The 26,048-nt window shown below is 40.1% G+C and overlaps 3 protein-coding genes and 1 long non-coding RNA gene across 4 annotated transcripts in view; 1 reads left to right on the forward strand and 3 right to left on the reverse strand.

The window, feature by feature from the left end:
• The window catches only part of LOC138947475 (zinc finger HIT domain-containing protein 2-like), a 227,274-nt gene that overhangs the window by 58,474 nt on the left and 142,752 nt on the right, over positions 1-26,048 (reverse strand). The window lies entirely within an intron of this gene.
• LOC138946754 (uncharacterized) overlaps positions 1-26,048 on the reverse strand; it is a 35,219-nt gene that overhangs the window by 1,989 nt on the left and 7,182 nt on the right. The window contains exons 7-8 of the mRNA XM_070318158.1: positions 16,239-17,362; positions 12,683-12,823 (exon numbers count right to left, since the gene is read on the reverse strand). Of these exons, the coding sequence (XP_070174259.1) occupies positions 12,683-12,823; positions 16,239-17,362 (1,265 nt within the window). The remainder of the gene's footprint in view (positions 1-12,682; positions 12,824-16,238; positions 17,363-26,048) is intronic.
• LOC138947470 (uncharacterized) lies at positions 535-6,412 on the forward strand. Its single transcript, XR_011449669.1, has 6 exons — positions 535-1,517; positions 1,808-1,849; positions 2,382-2,460; positions 3,177-3,273; positions 3,894-3,940; positions 4,882-6,412. It is a non-coding gene; the product is annotated as an uncharacterized lncRNA (long non-coding RNA).
• LOC138946755 (uncharacterized) overlaps positions 11,142-26,048 on the reverse strand; it is a 30,702-nt gene continuing 15,795 nt past the window's right edge. The window contains exons 6-9 of the mRNA XM_070318159.1: positions 16,239-17,362; positions 15,794-15,853; positions 12,683-12,823; positions 11,142-11,150 (exon numbers count right to left, since the gene is read on the reverse strand). Coding sequence (XP_070174260.1) covers positions 11,142-11,150; positions 12,683-12,823; positions 15,794-15,853; positions 16,239-17,362 — 1,334 coding nt within the window. The remainder of the gene's footprint in view (positions 11,151-12,682; positions 12,824-15,793; positions 15,854-16,238; positions 17,363-26,048) is intronic.

Below are 26,048 nucleotides of genomic sequence, written 5' to 3' on the forward strand. Positions count from 1 at the left end.
AATCCGCTCTCTCTCTCTCTCTCTCTCTCTCTCTCACACACACACACACACACATTGACTCACAAATCTCATACACACAAAACACACACTCATACGTACAAAGACACACACACACACGCATTCATTCACACGCGCTCAATCACTCAAACGTACTCACTCACACGCACTCACTCATTCAATACACACAAAACACACACTCGTGCGCACATAGGCTATAATCAGACGGACACATACACTGGCCTTTACAAACAAACACACAAACACACTCATACACACACAAACATACACACAAACTCCCGAACACACTCACGCACACGCACATACACGGCACAACCACTTTGTCTCTTTAATACACACACACACACACATATATACAACCACACACACTCTCTCTCTCTCTCTTTCACACACACACACCCACTGGCACACACACACACACACACACACACACACACACACACACACACACACACACACACACACACACACAATCAATCAATGATCAATCAATGAGGCTTATTCACGACTTTTTTCCGTGACCTTTCGGATTTCATGGGGGCTGCCATTTTGGTTTTGATGCGCTTCCTTTTCCGGTTTACATATTTTCCGGTTTAACATAGCATTTGCGTTTTTTTGTCAGAAGAGTGATATTTGGTTATGAAGGAAGTCAAGTCCGCCATTACCTGCCACCTCAGTTGAGTGTTTACTTTGAACTTAAACTTGAACCGTAACAGTGTGTAGCCAGTTCACAAGACCTGTTCATCTTCCTACCAGTTCCAACTGTTGTTATCAATGGGTCGCGCAGCTGGGGGAAGTGTTTATTTCCATTCGGAGCCCAACTTCAGTTCAAAACCAGTCAAAAACTGGCCTTGACATTCCCACACCCTTGAATGACATTAGATCTACGTCGTTTCCGCTTGCCAAAATCCCACATGTTACATGTCTGCTCTTCGAGTTGTTTGGAACTTAGTTCGAGTATTTTCTCGAACGTAACTTTTGACCCAGCTGTCAGGTAGGCATCATGAATTAGACGTACACTGGCAGTTATAAATCATGTTGTGCAAAAGACTCTAAAGAAGTAGAACATTGTGGAAAATCGGGAATGCTTTCTCAGTTTGTGCACCCTGGCAACATTCAGCAGGAAAAAAAACCTGCATATGCCTTCCTCTGCAAAAGTCGCGCGAAGAATGCTGAACGGGCAGCGACGACTAGCTGTTCTTCTTCACTGAAAGTAATAAACTACCCTTCAAACCCTGCAAGTTTGTGCGATTTACTTTGTGGACATGAAGCCAGCAGAGGACTCAGGAATGCCCACTTAATTCCTTGATTGTACTTCCGTCACAAGAACTAAAAGAACATTCAATGTTCGTTAAATCTGTGGATCAAGTGACTCACGAAGCGGAGGAAATGAAAATCACCGGCAGATCTGTACAAGATGTTGAATTCTGCCAGGGAAACGAAGCCGCCCTCACGGCAGAGAAGTCTTCGCCTACGAAAATCAGTAGATCTAGAGCAAGGTAAACATACGTTTTTCAAAGCTTGTTCACAAACACACACACACACACACGTACACAAACACACACACGCTCACACCATCACACACACACATGAAAGAGATGGAATAGCTGATCGAGTGATGACAATGTTGATTGATAAGGTTTTTTTGGTGCGGTGAACTTGAGGCTATATTGTTCTATCAATCCATCGATATATTTTACACTTTCACCCCAGAAATGAAGCACGTGTACACATATTGAACAAAAGAATCATTTCAAGCTTTCATTGGCATTGTTAACTTTTTTTGCAGACATGTTGGCAGGAAGTGAGTGTTTCACCCCACTCTTGCAAGGTAGGTTGATCACTGATGACAAGTTCTGATTGTTTTTCCTTTTTAAACGGATGACAATCCGTACTCTGCAGATGGATCTAACCGAGATGGATCTAACCGATACACGGAAGCAACATTGGGAACAAACTGTTATTCAATCTGTGAATATGTCATGTGTGAGGGGTATAACTGCAAGTAGCCTACGTTCGCTAATGTAGAGAAATAATTTTTGACTCAAACTTCAAGTTAAATTGTTTCTGCTGTCAGAGCCATCTTTCTGAAGGAACAATATTTTACATGCCACTGGATTGTTGTATATTCCTTCTTATTTTGCAATGACAGGCTCAGCTTTCATTTGATTGTAATGTGTTTCTTATTTGAAGCTTTGTACCATAAAAGCTCTGTAGAAGTGTTGCACTTGTTTTGCAGACTGCATTAGGCGTGGTAGCTATTGCACACACCCACACCCCCCCCCCTGCCTATTTATCTAACATTCCCACCCACACACATACACAGGGTGCTGACAAAGGATTTTTTTTCCATTCTCCTTCAGGCCATCGCTTAATTTCTTGCAGACTGAGGAGCAATGGACGTTTGAGCAGCTCCTAAACCTGGGGCACACAAGCCACAAGGTAAATAAGGTATCAGTATACAAACAATTATGAACAAATGTTTTCCCTTTGATTTTTATCGCATCATTTTTTCATAAAACTCTGTAAATTGTGGCAATTACACATTATGCCAATAACATTATTATGAAGAATTTTTTCATAAAACTCTGTAAATTGTGGCAATTACACATTATGCCAATAACATTATTATGAAGAATGAAGATTTTCAACTTATCATTGAAGAAATGAAATCAAGCATTTTTGTTCATTCTGTATTTGATTATTATTTTCCAGTCTTTGGGTTGGCATAGTGGGTGAAATAAGGGTGAGGAGTGTCGGTTGGTGTTATTTTTTAGGTCTTGGTGATGTAATATTTTCCCTACGGTATTATTCATGGTTATCATAGTGCAGATTCCAGGGAAACGGTTTTTTGAACAGCCTCTTAAACTGAAAAGCTACAAGGTCAACAACATAAACAGGTTACTGGTGTCTCGGGCATTGATGTTTTTAAAAAGATTTGCACAGCAATTTTTTTTGTGTGTAAAGAGATAATGAAAATAAAGCATAACAACTTTTATATTTTTGAAGTGGAATTAAATGTTTTCATTTTTTTTATTTTGAAGTGTTTTTGTATGCAGGTTTTATTGGATGGGTGGGGGGTGGTTTTGATGGTTCTGATTTATTATGATGTAAGGGTGTTTTGTTTCCTTAATTATTTATTTAATTGGTTTATGCAGACTTCATGGCAGCCACTGACCTGACGATATGACAGCCATGAATATCGAACGCAGAAGGAGAAAAAGAAGAAGACAGTCTAACAGGAAAATAATTCTGGTATGCTCATAATGTCTATGCCAGTTAAAAAAAAGTCATGAATTAAAGTTTACCCAGGTTAGACATTAGCATGTCGTAATTGTGACAATGAATGTATCCGTAAACGCACCAAGAGACTTACTTAGAAAAATTGAAGTCATGCATCGTCAATATGACTACAATCACAAACTGAATAAGGGGAAATCATGTCAATTTGGTGGTCTGGATCATCAGCTGTTGCTCATTCGCTATAATGGTCTACTTGACAAAGTCCGTCTTCGTGTGCTTCTTTGTTTCTTTATACCTAGTGTAGACAACATGTAGGCGTTTGCAGACTGTTTATTGTATTGCTGTTGTTTGTTTGTGAGTAAAACTATGGTGTGACCTCAATTGTTTGGAATTTGTTGTGTATGTTCTACTTTGTGTAAGGTGTTTCTCCATGCCCCCAGAAGAACCGACATCATATTAAAACCTTTATACCCTGAAAATACTTGCATACTAGATGTTGTTTCTTATTGTAATGATTGGGGACAGGCAAGCTCTTAAATTGTGCAAGCCTTCAGAAAACTGTCAAGTCTGATTTGCTAGAACAAGCGATATTAACACGTTATTAAGATGAATATTTGATTAAATATGTGCAGGAACTACTTCAGCAGATTCATATGGCCAGTCTCACAATGCAAGGAAGGTGAGTAAATTGAATTATGTCTTTCCCACCTGTTCTGTGTTTAGTGTCAGCCGTGATTGCCTGATGAGAATTTGAAAACATGTTGCTAACTAACATGAACCCAACCATGAAACGTGATGTAGGTGAGTAGCCCATCTAGAAAAACGAACCTGTTCTAATTCCGAATTAGAACAGGTTCTTTTTTCTAGATGGGCTACTCACCTACATCACATTTTATGGTTGGGTTCATGTTAGTTAGCAACATGTTTTCACATAGAAAATGGTGGGCACCTGAACAAATATCTGCACATTACAATGAAGTCTTACTTTGTGATATGATGGTTTAATAACCCCCCCCCCCCACCCCACCCCCCCAAGAAGAAGCTCACATAACTACCAACTACACAATTTCATTACAGAATCAAACAATGGGAAGAATCAGGATTCAGCAGTGCTAGGTCGTTGAGGGGAATAGCTATCACTAGGCACTCAGCAATAAATAGTTGAGGTTTTCACGGACATTAACAAAATCCGGTAACCTACGGACAGTAAATTTCACAGGGAAGGGAACAAGAACGTCAAAATGGAAAAGTATGTTTTTTCTTTCAAACCATTGATAGAGCTTTGAAGCTTCACACAAGTTTTGCAGAGAGAGCACTCGGCCTATTCATTTTTGGCACTAAAACATGCGCACACACAAAAAGAAAGTTTTTAAAAAGTGGCGCCAATGTATTCTCACACTCACAGCCTTAGAATATTGCAGTTTGTATGTTACCAAATTGAGGCATGATTTTACTCCATGCAATTACCTGACCAAATCTGCGACAGTCGGGCAAACTTCTTACAAGTCGGATTGGGCCTTCAATCAAATACTCAGAAACCAGCAGCTACTTTAAGTAATACTAGTTTTGTTGTTATTTTTTACAGCTTGTACTGAATGTGTTTTTCTTTTATCTCCTCAGAATCGAGTCAGCCAGAGAAAGACCATTGAGAGGGAGAGCGCACAGTAAAGCATATATGGCATGCACTTCGGTGGACCAGTGCCATCATCTTCATAACAAGAGATGCAGATCATATTTTCTTATGTTTAAGTATAGCTGTTAGCAAAAGTATTTGACGATTCTTGGGTACGACTTTCGTGTTTTATCCTATTAGCTTGTGCACAGCCCCAAAATCTGTTTTATTTTGATTTATCATTTATAGTTTGAATTTTTTTTTAAATGGAATTAGTCCAAATGTAAATACATCTAAGGTTGCAATATTGTTTTCTTGTATATACCCTTAAAACTACCTCTTCGTGTAAACAAAATTTAATTGTAAAAAGAAGTGTTTGTTCAAGGGAGATAATTTGAAGCGAATTTTTTTTTAAATCAGTAAAACTGCATAGTGACATCCTCAATTAAATAACAAGTCGCGTAAGGCGAAAATACAATATTTAGTCAAGTAGCTGTCGAACTCACAGAATGAAACTGAACGCAATGCAACGCAGCAAGACCGTATACTCGTAGCATCGTCAGTCCACCGCGCACGGCAAAGGCAGTGAAATTGACAAGAAGAGCGGGGTAGTACTTGCGCTGAGAAGGATAGCACGCTTTTCTGTACCTCTCTTCGTTTTAACTTTCTGAGTGTGTTTTTAATCCAAACATATCATATCTATATGTTTTTGGAATCAGGAACCGACAAGGAATAAGATGAAGGTGTTTTTAAATTGATTTGGACAATTTAATTTTGATAATAATTTTTATATTTTTAATTTTCAGAGCTTGTTTTTAATCCAAATATAACATATTTATATATTTTTGGAATCAGAAAAGGATAAAGAATAAGATGTACGTAAATTTGGATCGTTTTATAAAAACAATTTTTTTTTTACAATTTTCAGATTTTTAATGACCAAACTCACTCATTAGTTTTTAAGCCACCAAGCTGAAATGCAATACCAAACCCCGGCCTTCGTCGAAGATTACTTGACCAAAATTTCAACCAATTTGGTTCAAAAATGAGAGCGTGACAGTGCCGCCTCAACTTTCACGAAAAGCCGGATATGACGTCATCAAAGACATTTATCAAAAAAATGAAAAAAACGTATGGGGATTTCATACCCAGGAACTCTCATGTCAAATTTCATAAAGATCGGTCCAGTAGTTTAGTCTGAATCGCTCTACACACACACACAGACAGACAGACACACACACACAGACACACACACACATACACCACGACCCTCGTCTCGATTCCCCCCTCAACGTTAAAATATTTAGTCAAAACTTGACTAAATATAAAAAGAATAAGGAATAAAGGTATACACACAGGTTGTACCCATTTTCTTGATTGCACTGCTTTTAAGTAGAAAGCTTTTTTTCTCAGAATTATTTTACAAATAAAATTCAAGGGAGGCAATTGATATGATAAAAAGGAAGAATTTTTTCTTTTCTTAGAATACTGTACACATTTAGTAAAGTATAATTTACAAGACAAAACACAGGGTTTTTGGTTTTTATATTTAGTCAAGTTTTGACTAAATATTTTAACATCGAGGGGGAATCGAAACGAGGGTGGTGGTGTATGTGCGTGTGTGTGTGTGTGTGTGTGCGTGTGTGTGTGTGTGTGTCTGTGTGTGTGTGTAGAGCGATTCAGACTAAACTACTGGACCGATCTTTATGAAATTTGACATGAGAGTTTCTGGGTATGAAATCCCCGAACGTTTTTTTCATTTTTTTGATAAATGTCTTTGATGACGTCATATCCGGCTTTTCGTGAAAGTTGAGGCGGCACTGTCACGCCCTCATTTTTCAACCAAATTGGTTGAAATTTTGGTCAAGTAATCTTCGACGAAGCCCGGGGTTCGGGATTGGTGGCTTAAAAATTAATTAATGACTTTGGTCATTAAAAATCTGAAAATTGTAAAAAAAAATAAAAATTTATAAAACGATCCAAATTTACGTTTATCTTATTCTCCATCATTTGCTGATTCCAAAAACATACAAATATGTTATATTCGGATTAAAAACAAACTCTGAAAATTAAATATATAAAAATTATTATCAAAATTAAATAGTCCAAATCAATTTAAAAACACTTTCATCTTATTCCTTGTCGGTTCCTGATTCCAAAAACATATAGATATGATATGTTTGGATTAAAAACACGCTCAGAAAGTTAAAACAAAGAGAGGCACAGAAAAGCGTGCTATCCTTCTTAGCGCAACTACTACCCCGCTCTTCTTGCCATGAGCGGTGGACTGACGATGCTACGAGTAAAACATATAGATATGATATGTTTGGATTAAAAACACGCTCAGAAAGTTAAAACAAAGAGAGGCACAGAAAAGCGTGCTATCCTTCTTAGCGCAACTACTACCCCGCTCTTCTTGTCAATTTCACTGCCTTTGCCATGAGCGGTGGACTGACGATGCTACGAGTATACGGTCTTGCTGAAAAATGGCATTGCGTTCAGTTTCATTCTGTGAGTTCGACAGCTACTTGACTAAATATTGTATTTTCGCCTTACGCGACTTGTTTTTCTGTGCCTACTACTTGACAAGAGAACCACGAGATTTGTGCAGATTATTTAAAATGTTCTGTACAGTATAATTTACAACTTAGACAGATCCATACAATATATATAATTTTGTAATAGATGTTTACAATTTGTAAGTATGTTTTTGTTTTAAATCCACAGTTCGGATAGCCACAACAAGTGTGTATGTCTTGTGATTTGAGAGCTTTAGCACTGGATGCTTAGAATCCTCTTGATCATTTACTTCAGTAGGTTAAGCCACCTTCTCCAAAATCTTCTCTCCTATTTTGTGCTTACTACAGTGGGTTTGACAAGAGAACTACGAGATTTGTTTATGTACATATGTTGCTTTTATTCTGTACACTTTAATATTTTAATCCTATGTGCACATTTTTTGTTAACTGTGTTTTTGTTTTTGTTTTTGTTTTCCTGTATTCAAAGTGTGTATGGAAACCACAACCTGTCACAGCAGTATTATTAATCTGGATCTCCCTGCTAAGTATGGCAATCCGTTTGTAAAGAAATTACGTTTTTTCCTGTTGATCTAAATAATAAATTATTTAACTAAATAATTCATTATATAGCTAAATAATTCATTATTTAACTAAATAATTTATTATTTACACAAAAGTAAAAAGTGTGATTGTTGTAATTAAAGAAATCTTTTATTTACTAAACAATTCATTATTTAATAAAAAAAATCCATTATTTACTATATAATGCATTATATACTATAGAATGCATTGTATACTATAGAATGCATTCTATAATATAGAATGCATTGTATACTATAGAATGCATTGTATACTATAGAATGCATTCTATAATATAGAATGCATTGTATACTATAGAATGCATTCTATAATATAGAATGCATTCTATAATATAGAATGCATTCTATAATATAGAATGCATTCTATAATATAGAATGCATTGTATACTATAGAATGCATTCTATAATATAGAATGCATTCTATAATATAGAATGCATTCTATAATATAGAATGCATTCTATAATATAGAATGCATTGTATACTATAGAATGCATTCTATAATACGAAACTACTCTCTGTGTCTCTGTCTCTATGTTTCTCTTTATCTCTCTCTCTCTCTCTCTCCCTCTCTCTCTGATGCATTATATAGTAAATAATGGATTTTTTTTATTAAATAATAAATTGTTTAGTAAATAAAAGATTTCTTTAATTACAACAATCACACTTTTTACTTTTGTGTAAATAATGAATTATTTAGTTAAATAATGAATTATTTAGCTATATAATGAATTATTTAGTTAAATAATTCATTATTTAGATCAACAGGAAAAAACGTAATTTCTTTACAAACGGATTGCCATAGCTAAGAACGTAATTAACAGAACGTGTGCATGTAGCTAAAGAACTTAAAAAGAATTTCTGCTACTTCACTCAAAATACGTCCATCCTCACACTCATATTTTCTTAAAATAATATTTGTTCATACAAACATGTTTGCGAATTATTCAATTTTGCGTAAAATATTCAATTACGATTTCTTTGTGTGTTGCAAAATTATGTAATAAAATATTGCAAGATCAAATTCAAAACAGCAATAAAGCTGCTGACGGCAGAATACCTCTGTTGACTTCTCTATCTGTTGGGTCAAACTATGCCACAGACATGTTTCTTCTAGTAGCTCAATATTACGTGATACAGTCTCAAAGACAGAACAACGCAATAACCTTTTTTTGTGTAGATTCGATTGACTTTTTCCTGAAATAAAATATTCATGAAGCGGATTCTGACTGAGTTAATATATTTCTGGAAAGCTGAACAACGCAATGCGTCTGTGACTGGTGAAGAAGCAGAGCTGGAGCTTTTTGTATTGTTTGTCGTTGGTTTTATTACACACGCACTCACATACGGTCAACAAAATGTTGCATGTTCCTGCTTGACAAACAAATGCCTGCATACATGTGTGCACGTTCGAACGTACGAACATTCATACCTGTGCAAACAATCTGCCACTTCAAGTTCAACACCCAAACCCCACACATTCCTCCAAAAGGAGTCTGAAATATAATACTGGCATTTGTGGTATTGAACGAGGACCGTACCTCAACTTCCATTGTCTAGTGCATGTGGGTCTCATGTTGTACGTGTGAAACCACTTACTTAAAAAAGAAAAAATCTTGTAAGCTTATCGAACAATTATATTCTTAAACAAACTGGTTAGAATAACAGATTTAGGAGAATGCAATGCAAGGAACATCTTTATCTAATTCGGTCGATGCTTAGATCTAGAAAAGCACCCACTTATTCCAGTATAATAGAGAAAAAAATCCAATTGAAAAAGTTCCAGATCTAGACAAGGCAGCACTAGCAGCAATTTTAGCTAGCAAAATCGAACTTGCCCTGCAGTCATGCAAGGTCGAACCACTTTCCCTGCCTAGTGGGGGTTTGGCGGGTAGAGGGCCGGTGCTGGCACACTCGGAGTGAAACGACATGACACCTACTTCGATAGCTTCTCCGGATTTACGTGTACAAACAGCGTCCGGGTTTACCGCTTCGATTCTAAACCCTAGTTTCTCATGTTGGTAATAAACTGGCTATTTGTTTATCAGATGTGTCGTTGTTCCACATTAAATGATGCTAGAATGCAAGGTCGCAATCATTTGGTTATCAAACCAGGTTGTGTTCTTTTTTTCATCACCTTTTTCCGCGCAAACAGTTTTGCGCCATTTCTTTTGCGCAGACTGGGCGGGACAGGAAGCGGAAGCGCATCCCTATTTCTGATTGGACAATGATGCCGACGCCCACTTGACCCCCACTACAATGTCAAGGTCGGAAAGTCGTGAATATCGCGCATATTCCGTGGGTACAGTTCTAGGCGCTCTGCAGTGATGCCGTGTGAGATGAAACAGTAACACTAAACACAAGTGCACAAAATGCACACATACACACACATCGCGCGAGAGAGAAAGACCGCAAAGAGGGCGTGACATCATAGCCTTTCGACGTCATCTTCTTACGCAAGCTTTATCCATAGACTTGGAAACGATAGAATTTCTACCCGGTCAAAGCGGCCTTGGGTGGCTTTTGCTCTAAACCTGGGGGAAGCCATTTTACCCGCCGTGTTCTAGTTAGTATGTTTCCAATTTTTGGTGAACTTCCATCCCCAACTGTAGCCGCTGACCGAGCACAAAGATTCCTTCTTGATCATGTATTATCGGGATGAGCATTTCTCAGTAACAGTAACACTAACACATGTGCACAAAATGAACACACACATACACACACACCATATTCATATGATGTACCAAGTCAACTTTTGCAAGTAGACAAAGTACAAACTAAATTGGGAGAATATGTATATAATTGCTTCAAAAACAAAAAAGAAACAATGTAATCATTTGGTTCTTTATCTTCCCGTGTTTCTACGTTTTTCGTGACAATAAAGTTTATTCGTATTCGTATTCACACACACACACACACACACACACACACACACACACACACACACACAGCGCGAGAGAAAAAAGAGGCACGACTTCATGATTCGATCGTGACGTAATCTTCTTACGCGAGCTCTATCCATAAACTTGGAAAATACGGAATTTCTACCCGGCCAAAGCGGCCTTGGGTGGCGTTTGCTAAAGAAATGGGGGCGCCTATTGCACCCACCGTATTTTAGTTAGTATACATGTTCCCAATTTTTGGTGAAGTTCCTACTCCAACTGTAGCACTTACAAGGTCACTAAGAATCCTTCTTTATCATGTGTTATTGGGAAGAACATTTCTCAAGTCGATTACAGTATAGCCTACAGCGTTCATGGGATACCTCCAGCTCCGCTGAGATAAATACATTTATCCTACATACGTGAGAGAGACACTCGTGAGATAATAATCGTTCAAATCACACGTGTGTATATCATGTAAATGAGGTCATCCTCGATCAATTTGTAGAACTAACAGTACCAGGCATGGGAATTGAAAATTGTAAAAAAGGCGGAAAATTTATAACTGAAGACGCGAAGCGTCAAGTCGACGGCGCGAAGCGCCTAGCCTTACTAGGGCCCCCGGAAAAAATGTTCTTCAAAGAACCCAGATGGTGCAATCTGGTGTCATCTGAGCTCAAAGTTTGCCATTAAATTCTGTTTTTAGAATCAGAGTTTTTAGTACAAAAATGTACCAATTTTTGCTTTTTTGAAGAAAAAAAATATAAACATGTATTATATGGTTTAAATTTGTAAAAAAATTGATCTGTTGAGACAAACAGGAAAATGTAACTTGTAACACAATCTGTGCAATCTGGTTTACTTTCAAACATTAAAGTTCCATAACTGAGGCGGGCGGTAGAAGTGCGTGAACAAAGTACGTAAAGTTTTCGCGGGCTTTTGCGCAAAGGCCAAAGTAACCGGTGCTTTTTTTGTGTGCCTCCCCCCTTTATTTTTTCGGCGGACACTTTTGCATTTTCGTCGGAACAAAAAAAAAATTCGGCGGAAATGCGGACAATTCCCATGCCTGTAACACGTCACGCAACACTTTCAGAGTGACGTTTATTTATTTTAACCTAATAGATTGCACGAGGCTTTAGAAGAGATCCAGGTTCCAAAACAAGCGTCAATTTAGCTGCCTCGACTGCATGACATTTTCATTAAAATACACGTAAGTACGGTATGTAGGATTAACAGAATACTACATGGCTTGCTGTTTCATACCAGATTTACACTCGTTGCTCTTTCAAATAGTGAACAGCTCGCTTTCGCTCGCAGTTCAATATTAAAAAAACAACTCGTGTAAATCTGGTACGACACAGCAAGCCAAGTCTAAGTATTCTCTATATTTTGCACTTCATTTCATAAGTAATCACTATCCGTTAGGGTAAGGGGTGAATTTCAAGTGAATGGAGAACATTTTCAAAAAAGGGAAATGGAAACGAGGTCTATAGGGAAAAAAGAGAGAGAGAGAGAAAGAGAGAGAGAGAGAGAGAGAGAGAGAGAGAGAGAGAGAGAGAGAGAGAGAGAAAGAGAGAGAAAGAGTGTGTGTGTATGTGTGTGCGTGCGTGTGTGTGTGTGTGTGTGTGTTTGAGTGTGTGGTTTGAGTGTGTGCGTGTGTGTGTGTGTGTGTGTTTCTTTCTTTATTTGGTGTTTAACATCGTTTTCAACCACGAAGGTTATATCGCGACGGGTGTGTGTGTGTGTGTTTGAGTGTCTGTGTGAGTGTGTGTGTTGTGTGTGTTGTGTGTGCGTGTGTGTGTGTGTGTGACCTCATACAGCTTGTTGACCTCCATGGGGTCGCATGACATGACGATACCATCACCATCCAAAAAACCGCCCCGATGCGCTGCTGTCTGCTTGTCGTTACTCAACACGACCATTTTCTCGTGGTTGTCATGGAAACGAAAGGCCTGCAAAACCACATGCATATTTGTGTGGTGAATTGTGGTAATGGAACAATTATTGAATCTCGTTTCATACGTGAACTGTGGTGTCAGGTCGATGCAGATAATAAGAGAAAGATGCCTTTTAAATGTACCTCTTAGTGATAGATTTAATATGATTTGATGACTGTTTGACCTTTGATCATAACTAGTGCTGTGAAAATGAGCTCTAGCTTTGTTGTGATGGTGTTGACACTATATTTGCCCAATTGAGTCTAACTACCTGATGGCTAATCTACTGTGATACCTGTGATAACTGATGATGATTACTGTTATTGGTTTTTATGTGTTTGGTTGGTCTCTTCTTTGGTAGTGCAATAGCGTTAATTATGGATTGTTGTTATCATCATTTACATAAAAACTTATCTGTTAATCCAAACAATGATATAATTACTGTGATGTTCTTAACTACACTTTAACATGGAATGTATGTATGTATGTATGTATGTATGTATGTATGTATGTATGTATGTATGTATGTATGTATGTATGTAGGTATGTATGTAGGCATGTATGCATGTGTATTGGTGTGTCGGTGTGTCAGGTGTGCAAGAAAAAAGGGTATTTTTATATCATGGGTTTTATGAATTTTCTTCTTTTATTCTTTTATAGTTATTAATTAATGACCTATATGTGCTGATGACTAATTTAATTTCCTTTGTTGGATCAATAAAATGTTATGAGTTATGAGTAAGTTACGATCTTGGAAGCATTCACCGTGTTTGAAATAATAACTTATGAATATTTCTGTCATAACTTTATTTGGCTGAGAAAGGTTACCAGCAATTTGTTAATATATCTTTTATAATTATTTTGTCTAATGTCTTCTGCTACACTGGGAATCGAGCAGAAAGCAAACGACTTGACTGTCTGCCATGTTCTTCTTGTAAAGTTGTTTGAAGATACCACTGTGATAGGGTGGAGTGGATGTGGGAAATAGGCCAGGAAGCATAAATTAGACGCCAAGACAGAGGTTGCGATAACGTGACTTTTACCAGAAATAATGGGAGAGACGGGACTAACTCCCTACACAATAGGTAACTGAGGATACGCTTCACGCCTTACGGTCTTAAACCATCGGAGCGTGACACACTGACAAGGACCGATAACTTCACAAGTTACTACAGGGGGCGCTACGCTATCTATAACGCGGGAAAACTGGGTCTCAACGGCGAAACAACGACACTGACGCTATAACGCCACTAGGATAAAATAGCTACATACATACGTGCACACCATAGCATCATTCACACGATCAGAACATATTATAGGCAAGCAAAATTTAATATAAACAAAAGAAACAGCATCTACTTACAGTTCACTCCTCAATGAAGAACTAAACACACACGAAGTTACGGCGGGACTGTTCAACACATCGCCGGTGTGAATCACTCACCTCGCTGATGGTAAATCAGCTATTAAACCACAGGTCAACATTTCATTTTGCGTTTTTGCGTGGATCTGTGGTTGGTTAAGGTGCGCCTGTTGGCCCAGATCCTCCGACTTCAGCCCTAAGGTTTCTTTCGGGGTTACCCCGCCCTTAGCTCCTGGCTCAAAAACCTAACCCTTGGAACACATGGGGGATTTCTTACCGGGCAGGGGGCCCGGGTAGCTCAGGTGGTAGAGCACTAGACTTGTGATCGAAAGGTCGCTGGTTCGAATCCGGGCCGGGACGGACACGGGTCAACTTTATGTGCAGACCCAGAGACGGTATCCATCTCCCACCCCCGTGTCACCACAATGGCACGTTAAAGATCTTGGTCATTCTACCATAAGTGCAGATGGCTGATACCACCTAAACACGCATACATCAAAAGCCGTGAGGGCGTAAAAACTCGAATCGTATAAACCAATTCATGTCCAATATAGGCAATTAAGACCTGACGGACAATAAGCACCTTAAAATTTCCTTCCTGCTTACCGGGGGTCCCACCCCGGGGCTAGAGCTTTTAATGCGGCTCTTACCCGCATGGTGTAACCGTCATCGGACACGTAGGGCATTTATAGGGTAGTCAGTGCCATCTGCCAACCCACCCCGTCCTGGTAGAGACACCGCTAGTTGGTCCGGGACTGCTTATTCTATATGTCCGTGTGGCAAGAATCAGACAGCAGAGCACATCCTGCAGGCTTGTCCATACCACAGTGCTCTGAGGGACACCACCTGGCCAGAGGAGACAGCGCTACAAAAGAAGCTATACGGCCCCAAAGAGGACTTGGAGAGGACAGCACGTTTCGCCCTGCAGTCCGGACTGACGATCTAACAGCGAACGACAAGAAGAAGAAGAAACCACAGGTCAAAGATGATACTCACAATCCAGCACAGGCTATCTGTATTTTAAAAGATGTCCCACTAAGACAAAGAACTGTTTCAAATAGAACACCGGTCTCAAGGCTTAAGCACACAGGCCGATCCACACACAGCGAAATCACCGGTCAGACTGACCCAACTCGCACTGTCGGGGGTGGATGCGTACGCATCCGTTAAGGGATTAACCAATTAAAACGCAGTGTCTACGCACAAAGACATACACGACATCACGGAACGAAGACATACACGCATGGTCATGGGGAATAATTGGGGTAGGGAACGAGAGAAAGGAACAACAGTACGTCAAATCGCCACACGGCTACACCACCATAAGCCGCAGGCTTGTTGTTGTCTTCACCTTATGTCAATGTACATTTCCTGAACATGTAAATATGAATAAAAATTGTTTAAACCAAATGACGTCAACAATCACGGCTGTAAGGGGCTCCGCTCACATATGTAACTTCATCAGGACCGACAGCGCACTGCAGCTTATTCCAGCCCGCAACACGTTGCATGAAAGGAAAACAGGCCAAGTACTCGTCATAATCCCTATCGTCTCATAAATAATAGGCCGTGCTTCGTCTGTACCGCTGAAACTGCGCAGGTATATTCTGCCCATAACCGACCTTGGTCTGTGGTCCTGTCTGTCGGGGTAGCTGGTTCAGATAGGTCTCCCTGGCCGCTGCCTATAGTCATCAATAATCACAACATCAACAGCTGCACGCACTTTATTTGGCAAAGTTCCTCTCTGTTTCCCGCTTAAAGCCGTATTTATTATTAAAATATGAATACAAAACCAACCCAAAGACGACAAGAACACAAAACCAGACAAATGTTAACGCACGATAATCATGTACACACAAAATAAGAACAGAAACAGAAGTAACAACGCCTACTGCTTCAAGATGACCTTTTCTCGGTATTTGCTTTAAACTGAACATGGGGTCAAAATTATAAAATTAATAAATCAGAAAAGTAAAAAAGAGGGTTTGTCACGTGGGTTGGGGGGGGGGGGGGGGGGGGGGGTATTTGGAAAAGCAAACATAAATAAAAAAAAAGTATGTTCCTTACCCCTGCAGTAGCTTCATCATCGGCAGACATGACCTTCACCTTTCCTAATTCTGACAACGCTTTCTCTATCCGGGTCAACTCCTCGGGATCGATCACTAAATGTATTCCTGGCGCTACCTTGACATTGGCATGCGAGGTGATGCTGCGGTCAAGGTCCTTGACTAGCGTCTCCATCTCAGGGGTCATATCCGTGACGTCATCACGAGTGATTATCGCTTCGGATCGTGCCACCAAACGTTTGTGTGACGTCAGCTTTCCTCGTTGATCTAACCGGATATTCTTGACGTCACTCACCGACCGCTTCTCGTCAGAGCTCGCCTTGACAATCAGGTCGTTCAGACGACGGCGACTTGCTTTCACGGCTGCCTCAATGCGGTCAAAGGTCGCCGCTAGCTCAGCAATGGCGGCCAGTGTGTGCCGGTCTATGTCTGTCAGCTGCTGATCCAAACGTGTGATGTCTCGCCCAACTTCTGTTTCACGGGCAGTGAGAATTACTGTCAGCTCATGGAGCGTATCTCTAGCCACCCTCACTCTCTCCTCCAGATCTTTCACATCCGGGCACTGACGGTGAACGGTCGTGGCACAACGCAAGCAGACGGACGCGCCGTGCGAAGGACAGAACACTTCCGGAAGTTTGTCAGGGTGGACGTGGCATGCTCGGCGATGGTTTGCGGCCAGTTTTTTCTCTGTCAGAGAACTCAGCTGTTCCACGCTGTGTAGTTTGGTTGCTGACTGTTTCTTGTGGACATTAGAACAGTGCTGGCAAAACATGTCTCCACAGTCCATGCACATGGAGACGGCAGCCACGTTGTCACAGACACAACACACGTGCTGCTCGGACAGAAGACGGTGGGCCTCCACCAGCGCCGCCATTGCCCTGTCTGTCAGGAAACTGTCTGCAATGTCTGCCACGCTTTTCCCGCTTTTTCTGTTGTTCGTGTCTACAATGGGACAGCGACAGAGCGGACACAGCGCGACTTGTGACTGTAACCACGACAACAGACAATGGCGGCACAGCACGTGACCGCAGGGAAGAACCTTGGGTTCCTTGAAGTGCTCGTGACAAACACTGCACTCCATTTCATCGGCCTGTACCGAAAGTGATGCAGTCGCCATTGGTTGCACTGAAAAAAGAGGGATAAAACATTTGGTTAAAAGAGTTTTTTATTTTACATTTCTCCAAATAGATTTTGTTTTTCTCTTTGAATTTGATATATTTTACAGCTATTACAGCCAGCAACAACACAGCCATGTGATAATTAAGCGCCGTTTTCAGACAATAACTCTCGAACATGTGTTGTGGGATGTGGGGGAGTTACGCCCCTTTTACCAATGGCGGAAAGTAAGATGAGCAAGCCAAGTGTTCGATCAAGGCAATCACAGCGGCTATGGTCCTGGCCGAAGCAAAAACACTTAGTAAGAATTCGAAGACATGGCTTAACAAGAGGCGAAGCCTTCAAGGCTCACGTAAGAAATAAACAAACAGTAACACAAACTCAATCACTCCGTCACACATACACACCCACACACACAGTAAGCTTAGGTGACACTGTGCAAGAAAGAGAGACACTAGATCTAGATCTGTCTGTCTGCATGTAGCCTACTTACAGGGACACGACTGCCAAATAGTCTCGGCCCGCTCAAAATAACAATGACCGAGACCACACACACCACGCGAGAGAGAAAGACTACAGGGAGGCATGCCGTCATGATGCATTAATTGACGTCAAACACTTTTGACCGTGACGTAATCTTATGCGAGCTTTATCCATAGTCTTGGATAACCACTCACACATAGACTCGGAAATGTTAAAGTTTCTACCACAGACATACACACGCACAAACACACACACACACGCACACACACACGCACAAACGCACAAACGCACAGACAGACAAAGTTACGATCGCATAGGCTACACTTCGTGAGCCAAAAACGTGGTCGATACTGTGACGCCTCAACTTTGTTTGACATTTAAAACTAAATCATCAAATCGACCCGTCACAGATCTGATCAAACGACACAAGCTACGCCTCTCAGACGTTTATAGAGTAGGCCTATACTTATCCATTTGCAAAACAATCTGCTCAGCAGTGTTGAGTTAACTATGCTGTCCAGACATAGACAGACGTAAGAAACTTAGGGAGACAAACATCATCTTCCGCCCTCGTTAACTCAATCACTGAAATGTTGACTGAAAATAAAAATCCAAGTAATACACTACAGTGACACTTGGTTATCAGGCTAAAATTCGCTCATGCAACAAGGGCATGCTATTACACTCTTTAAACAAACGCTCTGTAATTCTAAAGATCTTAAACTATTTCCGTTCTGGTTATACACTGAAAATAAAAATCCAGTAGATCTGGGTCCGGTAATATGTAGCTAGTCATCGGTCGGCTGACCGTGAAACTGACGGTGGGTCGACGTTGAACCGCAAAAGTCAATAATATGAGCGCGAACAACTGCCGGTCCAACTGAAAACAGTCGCCCGACTGCGGTTGGGCTTACAGGCACCTTTTTCGGTCGATCGACCGCAGTGTCTCTACTTGTTTTAACTTTCTGAGCGTGTTTTTAATCCAAACATATCATATCTATATGTTTTTAGAATCAGGAACCGACAAGGAATAAGATGAAAGTGTTTTTAAATTGATTCCGATAATTTAATTTTGATAATAATTTTTTTATATTTAATTTTCAGAGCTTGTTTTTAATTCAAATATAACATATTTATATGTTTTTGGAATCAGCAAATGATGGAGAATAAGATGAACGTAAATTTGGATCGTTTTCTAAAAACAATATTTTTTTTACATTTTTCAGATTTTTAATGATCAAATTTTCTCACCCTGTCCTTTACCACCCAAAAAAAAAATAAAAAAATTTGAGTTTGGAAAAAAAAAGTTTAGGGTCGGCGCCGAAATTTAGATACCGGTACCGCCAAAACAGGACCGATGTTTACATCGGAAGTTGTAATGTTCTAAAAATACCACTGAGCGGCTGACTGTCTAGTCAGCCGACTGTCAGTGCTACCGCGCTGCACATATTACCCGTCAAAACACGGCCGGTCAGCAGACTGCAGTCAACTGACTTGACAGTCAGTCGACTGTGGTTGCTCGACCGTCCAAAATACGCTGTTCATATTACCGGCCCCAGGTAAAACACCAGAATGGCATGAATATAAAAACAAAACCCACCTAAAGTTGTAAAACCGGACAGCAGTTTTCCTGCCTGAACGCGCATAAGGGAGGCAACTCTACACTCGGTCGCAAAGATTTGTATCGCTGCTTCCCCTTGACAAGTCAACACAGAAGCTCTGACCGAAATAATTGACTCGATGAAATGATATCGAAATGATTTGAAGCAAATGAAACTTTTCTCCTTATAATGCTGCGTCAGCCAAAACAAATAACGGTTTTGGGTGTGACGAAGAAAAGAACAGGGCCGGAGTGCAATGTAAATTTGGAGCAGTTCTTCCAAACCCATCAACAAAATATGACACTACCACCCTGTTCCCGCATATTGAGCCAGAATTTTGTGTTTGGGCAAATTGACGTTGCAGTTCCGGAGCAAATTATCATCGTTTCTTAGCGAATTTGTGTTTGAACGTGTTTTTCCCATAATATAACAATGCACAGCTCGAAAATATGGCCAAGAACAAATCTGCAGTTCTTCGAAGAAAGAAGAATAACAACATTCTTGTCCAATACGACTTGCATTTTGCCGTGTGCGCTGTAAAATCTCTCAACCTTCAAAGCAGACGAAAAGCAGACATCTTCATGTTCATTCAAGGGAGAAATCGTTGGTCATAAAGTCTTGCAGTTGCTTCGCAAAAATAAAATGTCATTGGTTTTCTCAACTTGTCAAGTCAGTCAAAACGACCGTAGAACACAAAACTGGGCAATAACACTGATTGGAATACAAAAGATCTTCGATGACGCAAATACAAATGACGTCATGTGGTCACACCTATCTCGAGAACTAAGCGTCGCACAGAACCAGCGCCCTTCCATTATTAACCATATGAAACACAATGACAAAAATGACCACACTTTTGACAGCTTACGGGCGAGAAAAGACACTGACAACACACCATGTGTGTGTGCACTTTGTGACCTGTTGAAACGAAACAGAAGAGGCGGGCAAGTCAACCGACAGCAAGACCAGGCGAGGAAAAGCAGCAACAACTCACCACTAAGGACAGCAGCAGGAGGTCAGTGAGGGGTTGAGGTGAAGGCAGACAGCGATGACACAAATGACGACAAAAGGTAGGCAGTTGTAGCAATGATTATGAGAACAGGCGCTTTCATTTCACTAATGCGGCACAGTGCAAGTTGTGACGCTTTCGTGATCTTATCCGTGTCGTCAGATTACATCACGTGACAGATGAGGCGGGTGCAGATGCACCTTTATATGCTTGGCCCACTCGACTAACTTATGCAAGTTATGGGCTGAGTCAGAGGCCTTTTTGGGAGTCGACGTGCTCGTCTCGCGGCATATCCGGTGAAAGGCATAAAAGACCGCGTCGTTCGGCAAGCGTCTTTTGGACCGCGTCAGCGAGACGAGCACGTCGAGTGTCTCCCGAAAAGGGCCTCTGACCACAGGCGGAAGGTATCGTTCACTGGACCACTACTTCCATAGCCGAAAGACTACAAGGTATGTCACTCAGCTTCGAGTCGTCTGTGTTCTTGGAGTCGCTTCCTGCGGACAATTTTTTTGTTCAAGACGGTTTGCCTCTTCCTACAGTCTGTGTGAGGTCAAATACATACAGTTGAATGATTGTTTTAACTGTATGTACCTTTAATTTTCAGCTGCCGTCCGCTGCAGGTTGCTTTTAACCATCATTTGGACGAATGTTCGTTTGCGAACCGCGATCGATCCTGTAGTTTGTAAGAAATCATGCATCCCGCACCGAATATGCATACCAGTGCTCATTGGTCTAAAACATATGTAAATATTGCAGCAAAGGGAAGCTACCCACGGGAGTTTCAGTTTAGATTTTTGGCATAACAACGGAATAACCAGTAACCGTGCAGACGATTTCAGTCGACCAATGAAAATAATCATCGAATATCCAGTTATTATATAACCAATGATCGCATCGGACTACTATCTCCTCGGACATACGACGATCATCATTCGCACAGGATCTATAAGTGGTATGCCGTTGACAGACACGTTTGGTCGCACAAACTACGGTTTAAAAACATGCAGCGGACAGGCAGCTAAATATAAAAGGTACAGATAGTTAGAACATTCATCTATCACGGCATTTGTAAGGTTACAAAGATTCTTAACATTGGCAATTATTTTTTGCATAATTTTTTTCTGAAGTTAGTGGAGCACGACTCGAAGCTGAGGGACAAACCTTGTAATCTTTCTATGGAAGTAGTGGTCCAGTGAACGATACCTTCCGCCTGTGCTCTGACTCAGTCCCTAATCATTGACTTCTGATAATTTGTACTTGTAAGGTAGTATTATACTTTAATTTAGCTTATGCACAACAATAATATACGGTCACAGTCATGTTGAGGCAAGATGATTCGATTTCGTTCCGAACCATACACATTTCTGCATACAATGTGATTTTGAGAGGCTTTTTTTCATCGAGAAGAACAAGTCATCAACTGAAGATCAGAAAAATGGGGGCACTGTTTATTCCCTGAACGTCTGCAACAAACGTTAAGTTTGTTAGTACTTTAGTTTTGACTCAGTATGTTGTTTTTTTGCTACCACCCATTCCCTGGCTGGTTAGTACCGCGGAACCCCTCGGTCCTTGACCGCGTCGATTTGTCTTGAGGCACGGTTAGTACCGCGTCACAATATTTGTTTTTTAATTTTGAGGACCTGGACGCTTTGCTGAAGGTATTGTAGGTAAAGTAATGCTGTTTGCATATGGAATTGTTGGCAGAGTTTGTTGACAACTACTTGGATATTAGTGAAGAGAATTTAATGTCATCTTTTCACGATGAATCCACCGCTGTACCTTCAGGTGGAGGAGCTCTGATGACATCAACGCCGGTGAGATTAAGAGAAAAGCGTCCAACGTGTGTTGGGGAATGTTTGCTCAAGTTCGTATATTGCTTTGTGGCGAGACATTGTGATCAAGTGACCTGGTATGACGAAAGTGTAATTGACACCATGAAGTTCATGGGTTGAATAAGGTAACATCTCGTGTGAAATTCTGTCTGACACGAAAGAGTGAGTTGATACATGGACCGAAGATCACATGATGAGGTACATGTGCAAGAACTTAACTATATAACATGGGGCACTTGAGACAGAACAACAAACACAAACTTGAGGACATAATTCCTTCCTTATTGTTGCAGTTTGAAAGAGTACGGTATTCTGTTGGTGTTTCAGATGAAAGAAATATAACCGCTGAAAGCAGCGTTAATGATACATTGACAAACAAATACGGTCAACTGGTTGGTGTTGGATGTTACACCAGTCACAGTGACGGTAGCCACAGAATAATGACTTCTACAGATATATTTCAAACCTATTTTTATAATGGACTTAGAGAATACATTGACAGGGTTTAGCCTGGAAGAAAAAGACAATGGGACATTTGTCCCCCTCAACCAAATTCTGATGGTGCATGACATAGTCGAAGGCAAAACGCACTAGCATGCGGTCCGAAAATGCTTTTGTCGAAAGATGCAAAATAGTGCTATTTAGTGCCATATGATGATATGAGAATTTGCCAGTGTATCTGGTTAGTGTATGCGTGTGTGTGTGTTTGTCTGTGTTTCGATCGATATTGCTTCTGTTGACAGTTTCCACAGAGGTAATCGCGCAAGCACAGATAGTTCGCAGAATTGGTTGAATACTAATGAATTACATTTTAAAAGCAAATCACATTGCATTTTACAAACTCGCAAGTTGCTCGGCTTGGCGCGACCATTTGCCTAGCTCATTCCGAACATTGTACTCCCGTTAAAAGTGTGCATGAGGTGGCGCAGTGGTACGTTATCTCAGTGCGCCTTTTGACGCACTGAAGGCAATTCCAATGGGACATTTTGAGATGTTATGCGCCAATGGCGCAAGGCGCACAAGTAAATTTGTTTGTTTGTTTGTTTGCTTAACGCCCAGCCGACCACGAAGGGCCATATCAGGGCGGTGCTGCTTTGACATTTAACGTGCGCCACACACAAGACAGAAGTCGCAGTACAGGCTTCATGTCTCACCCAGTCACATTATTCTGACACCGGACCAACCAGTCCTAGCACTAACCCCATAATGCCAGACGCCAGGCGGAGCAGCCACTAGATTGCCAATTTTAAAGTCTTAGGTATGACCCGGCCGGGGTTCGAACCCACGACCTCCCGATCACGGTGCGGACGCCTTACCACTAGGCCAACCGTGCCGGTTACACAAGTAAATGAAACCCTGCATTGAACATAAGTGTCCAACTTTTACGTACATTTAATTTTGATGCCCAATCATTTCAAGTCTTCACTGAGTCTTGTGAAACATCCGACAGTACGCAGTACATACACATTCCACTAAAAATCACACAAAGACAAAATTATAGTGTTAACAACAAGAGTTTTCTTTAATAAGAAACAAACAAACACCACTACAGTATTCTCATTGCTAACAGTAACATGATGTCTTACTGAATTGGATTATCGTGCAAACCAAACCACATATTGTTTGGAAATTTAAAAAAATTAGAAAGAAATTAAAATGCCATTATTGTGTACTTCACCTACTCAAAGAAAAAAGAGATACATAAGAAATACGCACAACATCACATACAAGATACAAGATACAAGATATTTATTCACCAATTTTGCAAAAGGATTTCATCTTGGCACGGCACGGTAAAAATAAAATAAAAACCAACCAGACACATATGCAGACACACATCACCATGCATGCATACATACGTACATTACACTGTCATGCACACACAGACACAACTCACACACACACACACACACACACACAATTATTTACATACTCACACATAACCAGCCACATATCTACATCACAAATTCACATCGTCGCCTTGTAAAGGTAAAAACCATATCAGTTTAAAAGGGGTGCCAGTAATATCAATGCAACATTAGTGAATACTAGAACAATACCTAAAAATTATAATCCATTTAAAAGTAAGTAGTACACGTAATTATTATCATTTAGTCAGATCATCACATAAAATTATATAATCATAATCTAGCCAGTTAGACAGTTTAAAACAACAGTATTAACAGACTATCACAGATCTACTCAAGCACCTGAACCTAGAGTCACATTGCACAAAGCTACTACCATCACAGAACTACTCAAGCACCTAAAAAATAAGGACCATTCCACATTGCACATACTTTCACTATCACAAGTTATGAGAACAGTAGTGGAATGCAGTGAAAGGACTAAGTAACAAAAGAACCCCCCCCCCCCCCCCCCAATCCTATAACTACAGTATATTACAATGCTCTGTAAAAGGAGAGAGAGAGAGAGAGAGAGAGAGAGAGAGAGAGAGAGAGAGAGAGAGAGAGAGAGAGAGAGTGAGAGAGATTCAGAATGGTAGTCCATGTCCCGAGAGAGAGAGAGAGAGAGAGAGAGAGAGAGAGAGAGAGAGAGAGAGAGAGAGAGAGAGAGAGAGAGAGAGAGAGAGAGAGAGAGAGAGAGAGAGAGACCGACACACACGCATTCATAATTATATAGAATACAATTGGTGTGGTTCTGATTCTAATTTACTTTGAAATCGGGCGCTATTCACTTGTCCCGACAATTTAGAAACAATAAAACAGAAAAAAATCAATCACCTAATCAACACGTTATTAGTTCCATATCTTTGAGTTCATTAAACAAATGTTGGCGCGCATGATCATTTATTTTGTGTTCCAAAGTTACATCCCGGAAAGTAACTGTAAAACACCAAATACTTTTTAAAAGCAACACTCAGTCCTGAACATGAATAATGACAACATATTTACAACATCAAACCAAAAATGCAAATATTGATTTGTCATGCAGTCTTAGTTCACAAACAGTTTACAAGCACAAACTGAACATTTGTTAACTGTCGAATTGTTTAATCTTAAAGTATTCAGTAATTACAATAACAATGATGACACGGGCAAGTACATAATCTTCAACAACAACAAAACAAATACAGCTACACAAGACCGAGGAACAAGACCAAGGACCAGGGAACATAGAAAGGAAAAGAAAATAGCTTTTTTTTTATTTAAGATTTCTTCAAAAAATGATGTGTTTCACCTTTTGTTACATTAAACGCTAGAACTAAGTAACAGAAAACTAATTCTGCGCACAATACACACATATAACAACAAAACATACAAACTCCATTTCATTGTTGTACATTTTTTTGGGGTCTCAATTATATAACAAAACTATGACACTTGAAATCAAATTTCTATCAGTATAGCTTTTCTATATTGACACTTAATTAACACCAACTCTTTTGAAATGACAAACTGCTTTTGCACTGCCTGAAGTGTGTGAGTATCCAACCCGGAACAGAGGTTAACAATTCGCTGATGCGTATATTAACATACAAAATCATGCGCAACAGAGATTTTTCTTCCATTTAACAAAATGTAAACATGGATGGTTCAGATAACTTACATTGAAAAGAAAACTCGGCCTGTAGGCAATATACATTCTACAAATAATGTTAAAGTCGAACGACCTTAGCCCAGTCAGTAGTTGTTTTAACAAAAAAAGTTCATGAATGTCCCTTTCACACCCTCAAATCAATCATTTTAAAACCACAATGCTCACAGTCCTAAATCACTAACTTGATTGTATTTGTCTTATCTTTGTAC

The sequence above is a fragment of the Littorina saxatilis genome, linkage group LG14, assembly GCF_037325665.1.
Source record: "Littorina saxatilis isolate snail1 linkage group LG14, US_GU_Lsax_2.0, whole genome shotgun sequence".
NCBI lineage: Eukaryota > Metazoa > Mollusca > Gastropoda > Littorinimorpha > Littorinidae > Littorina > Littorina saxatilis.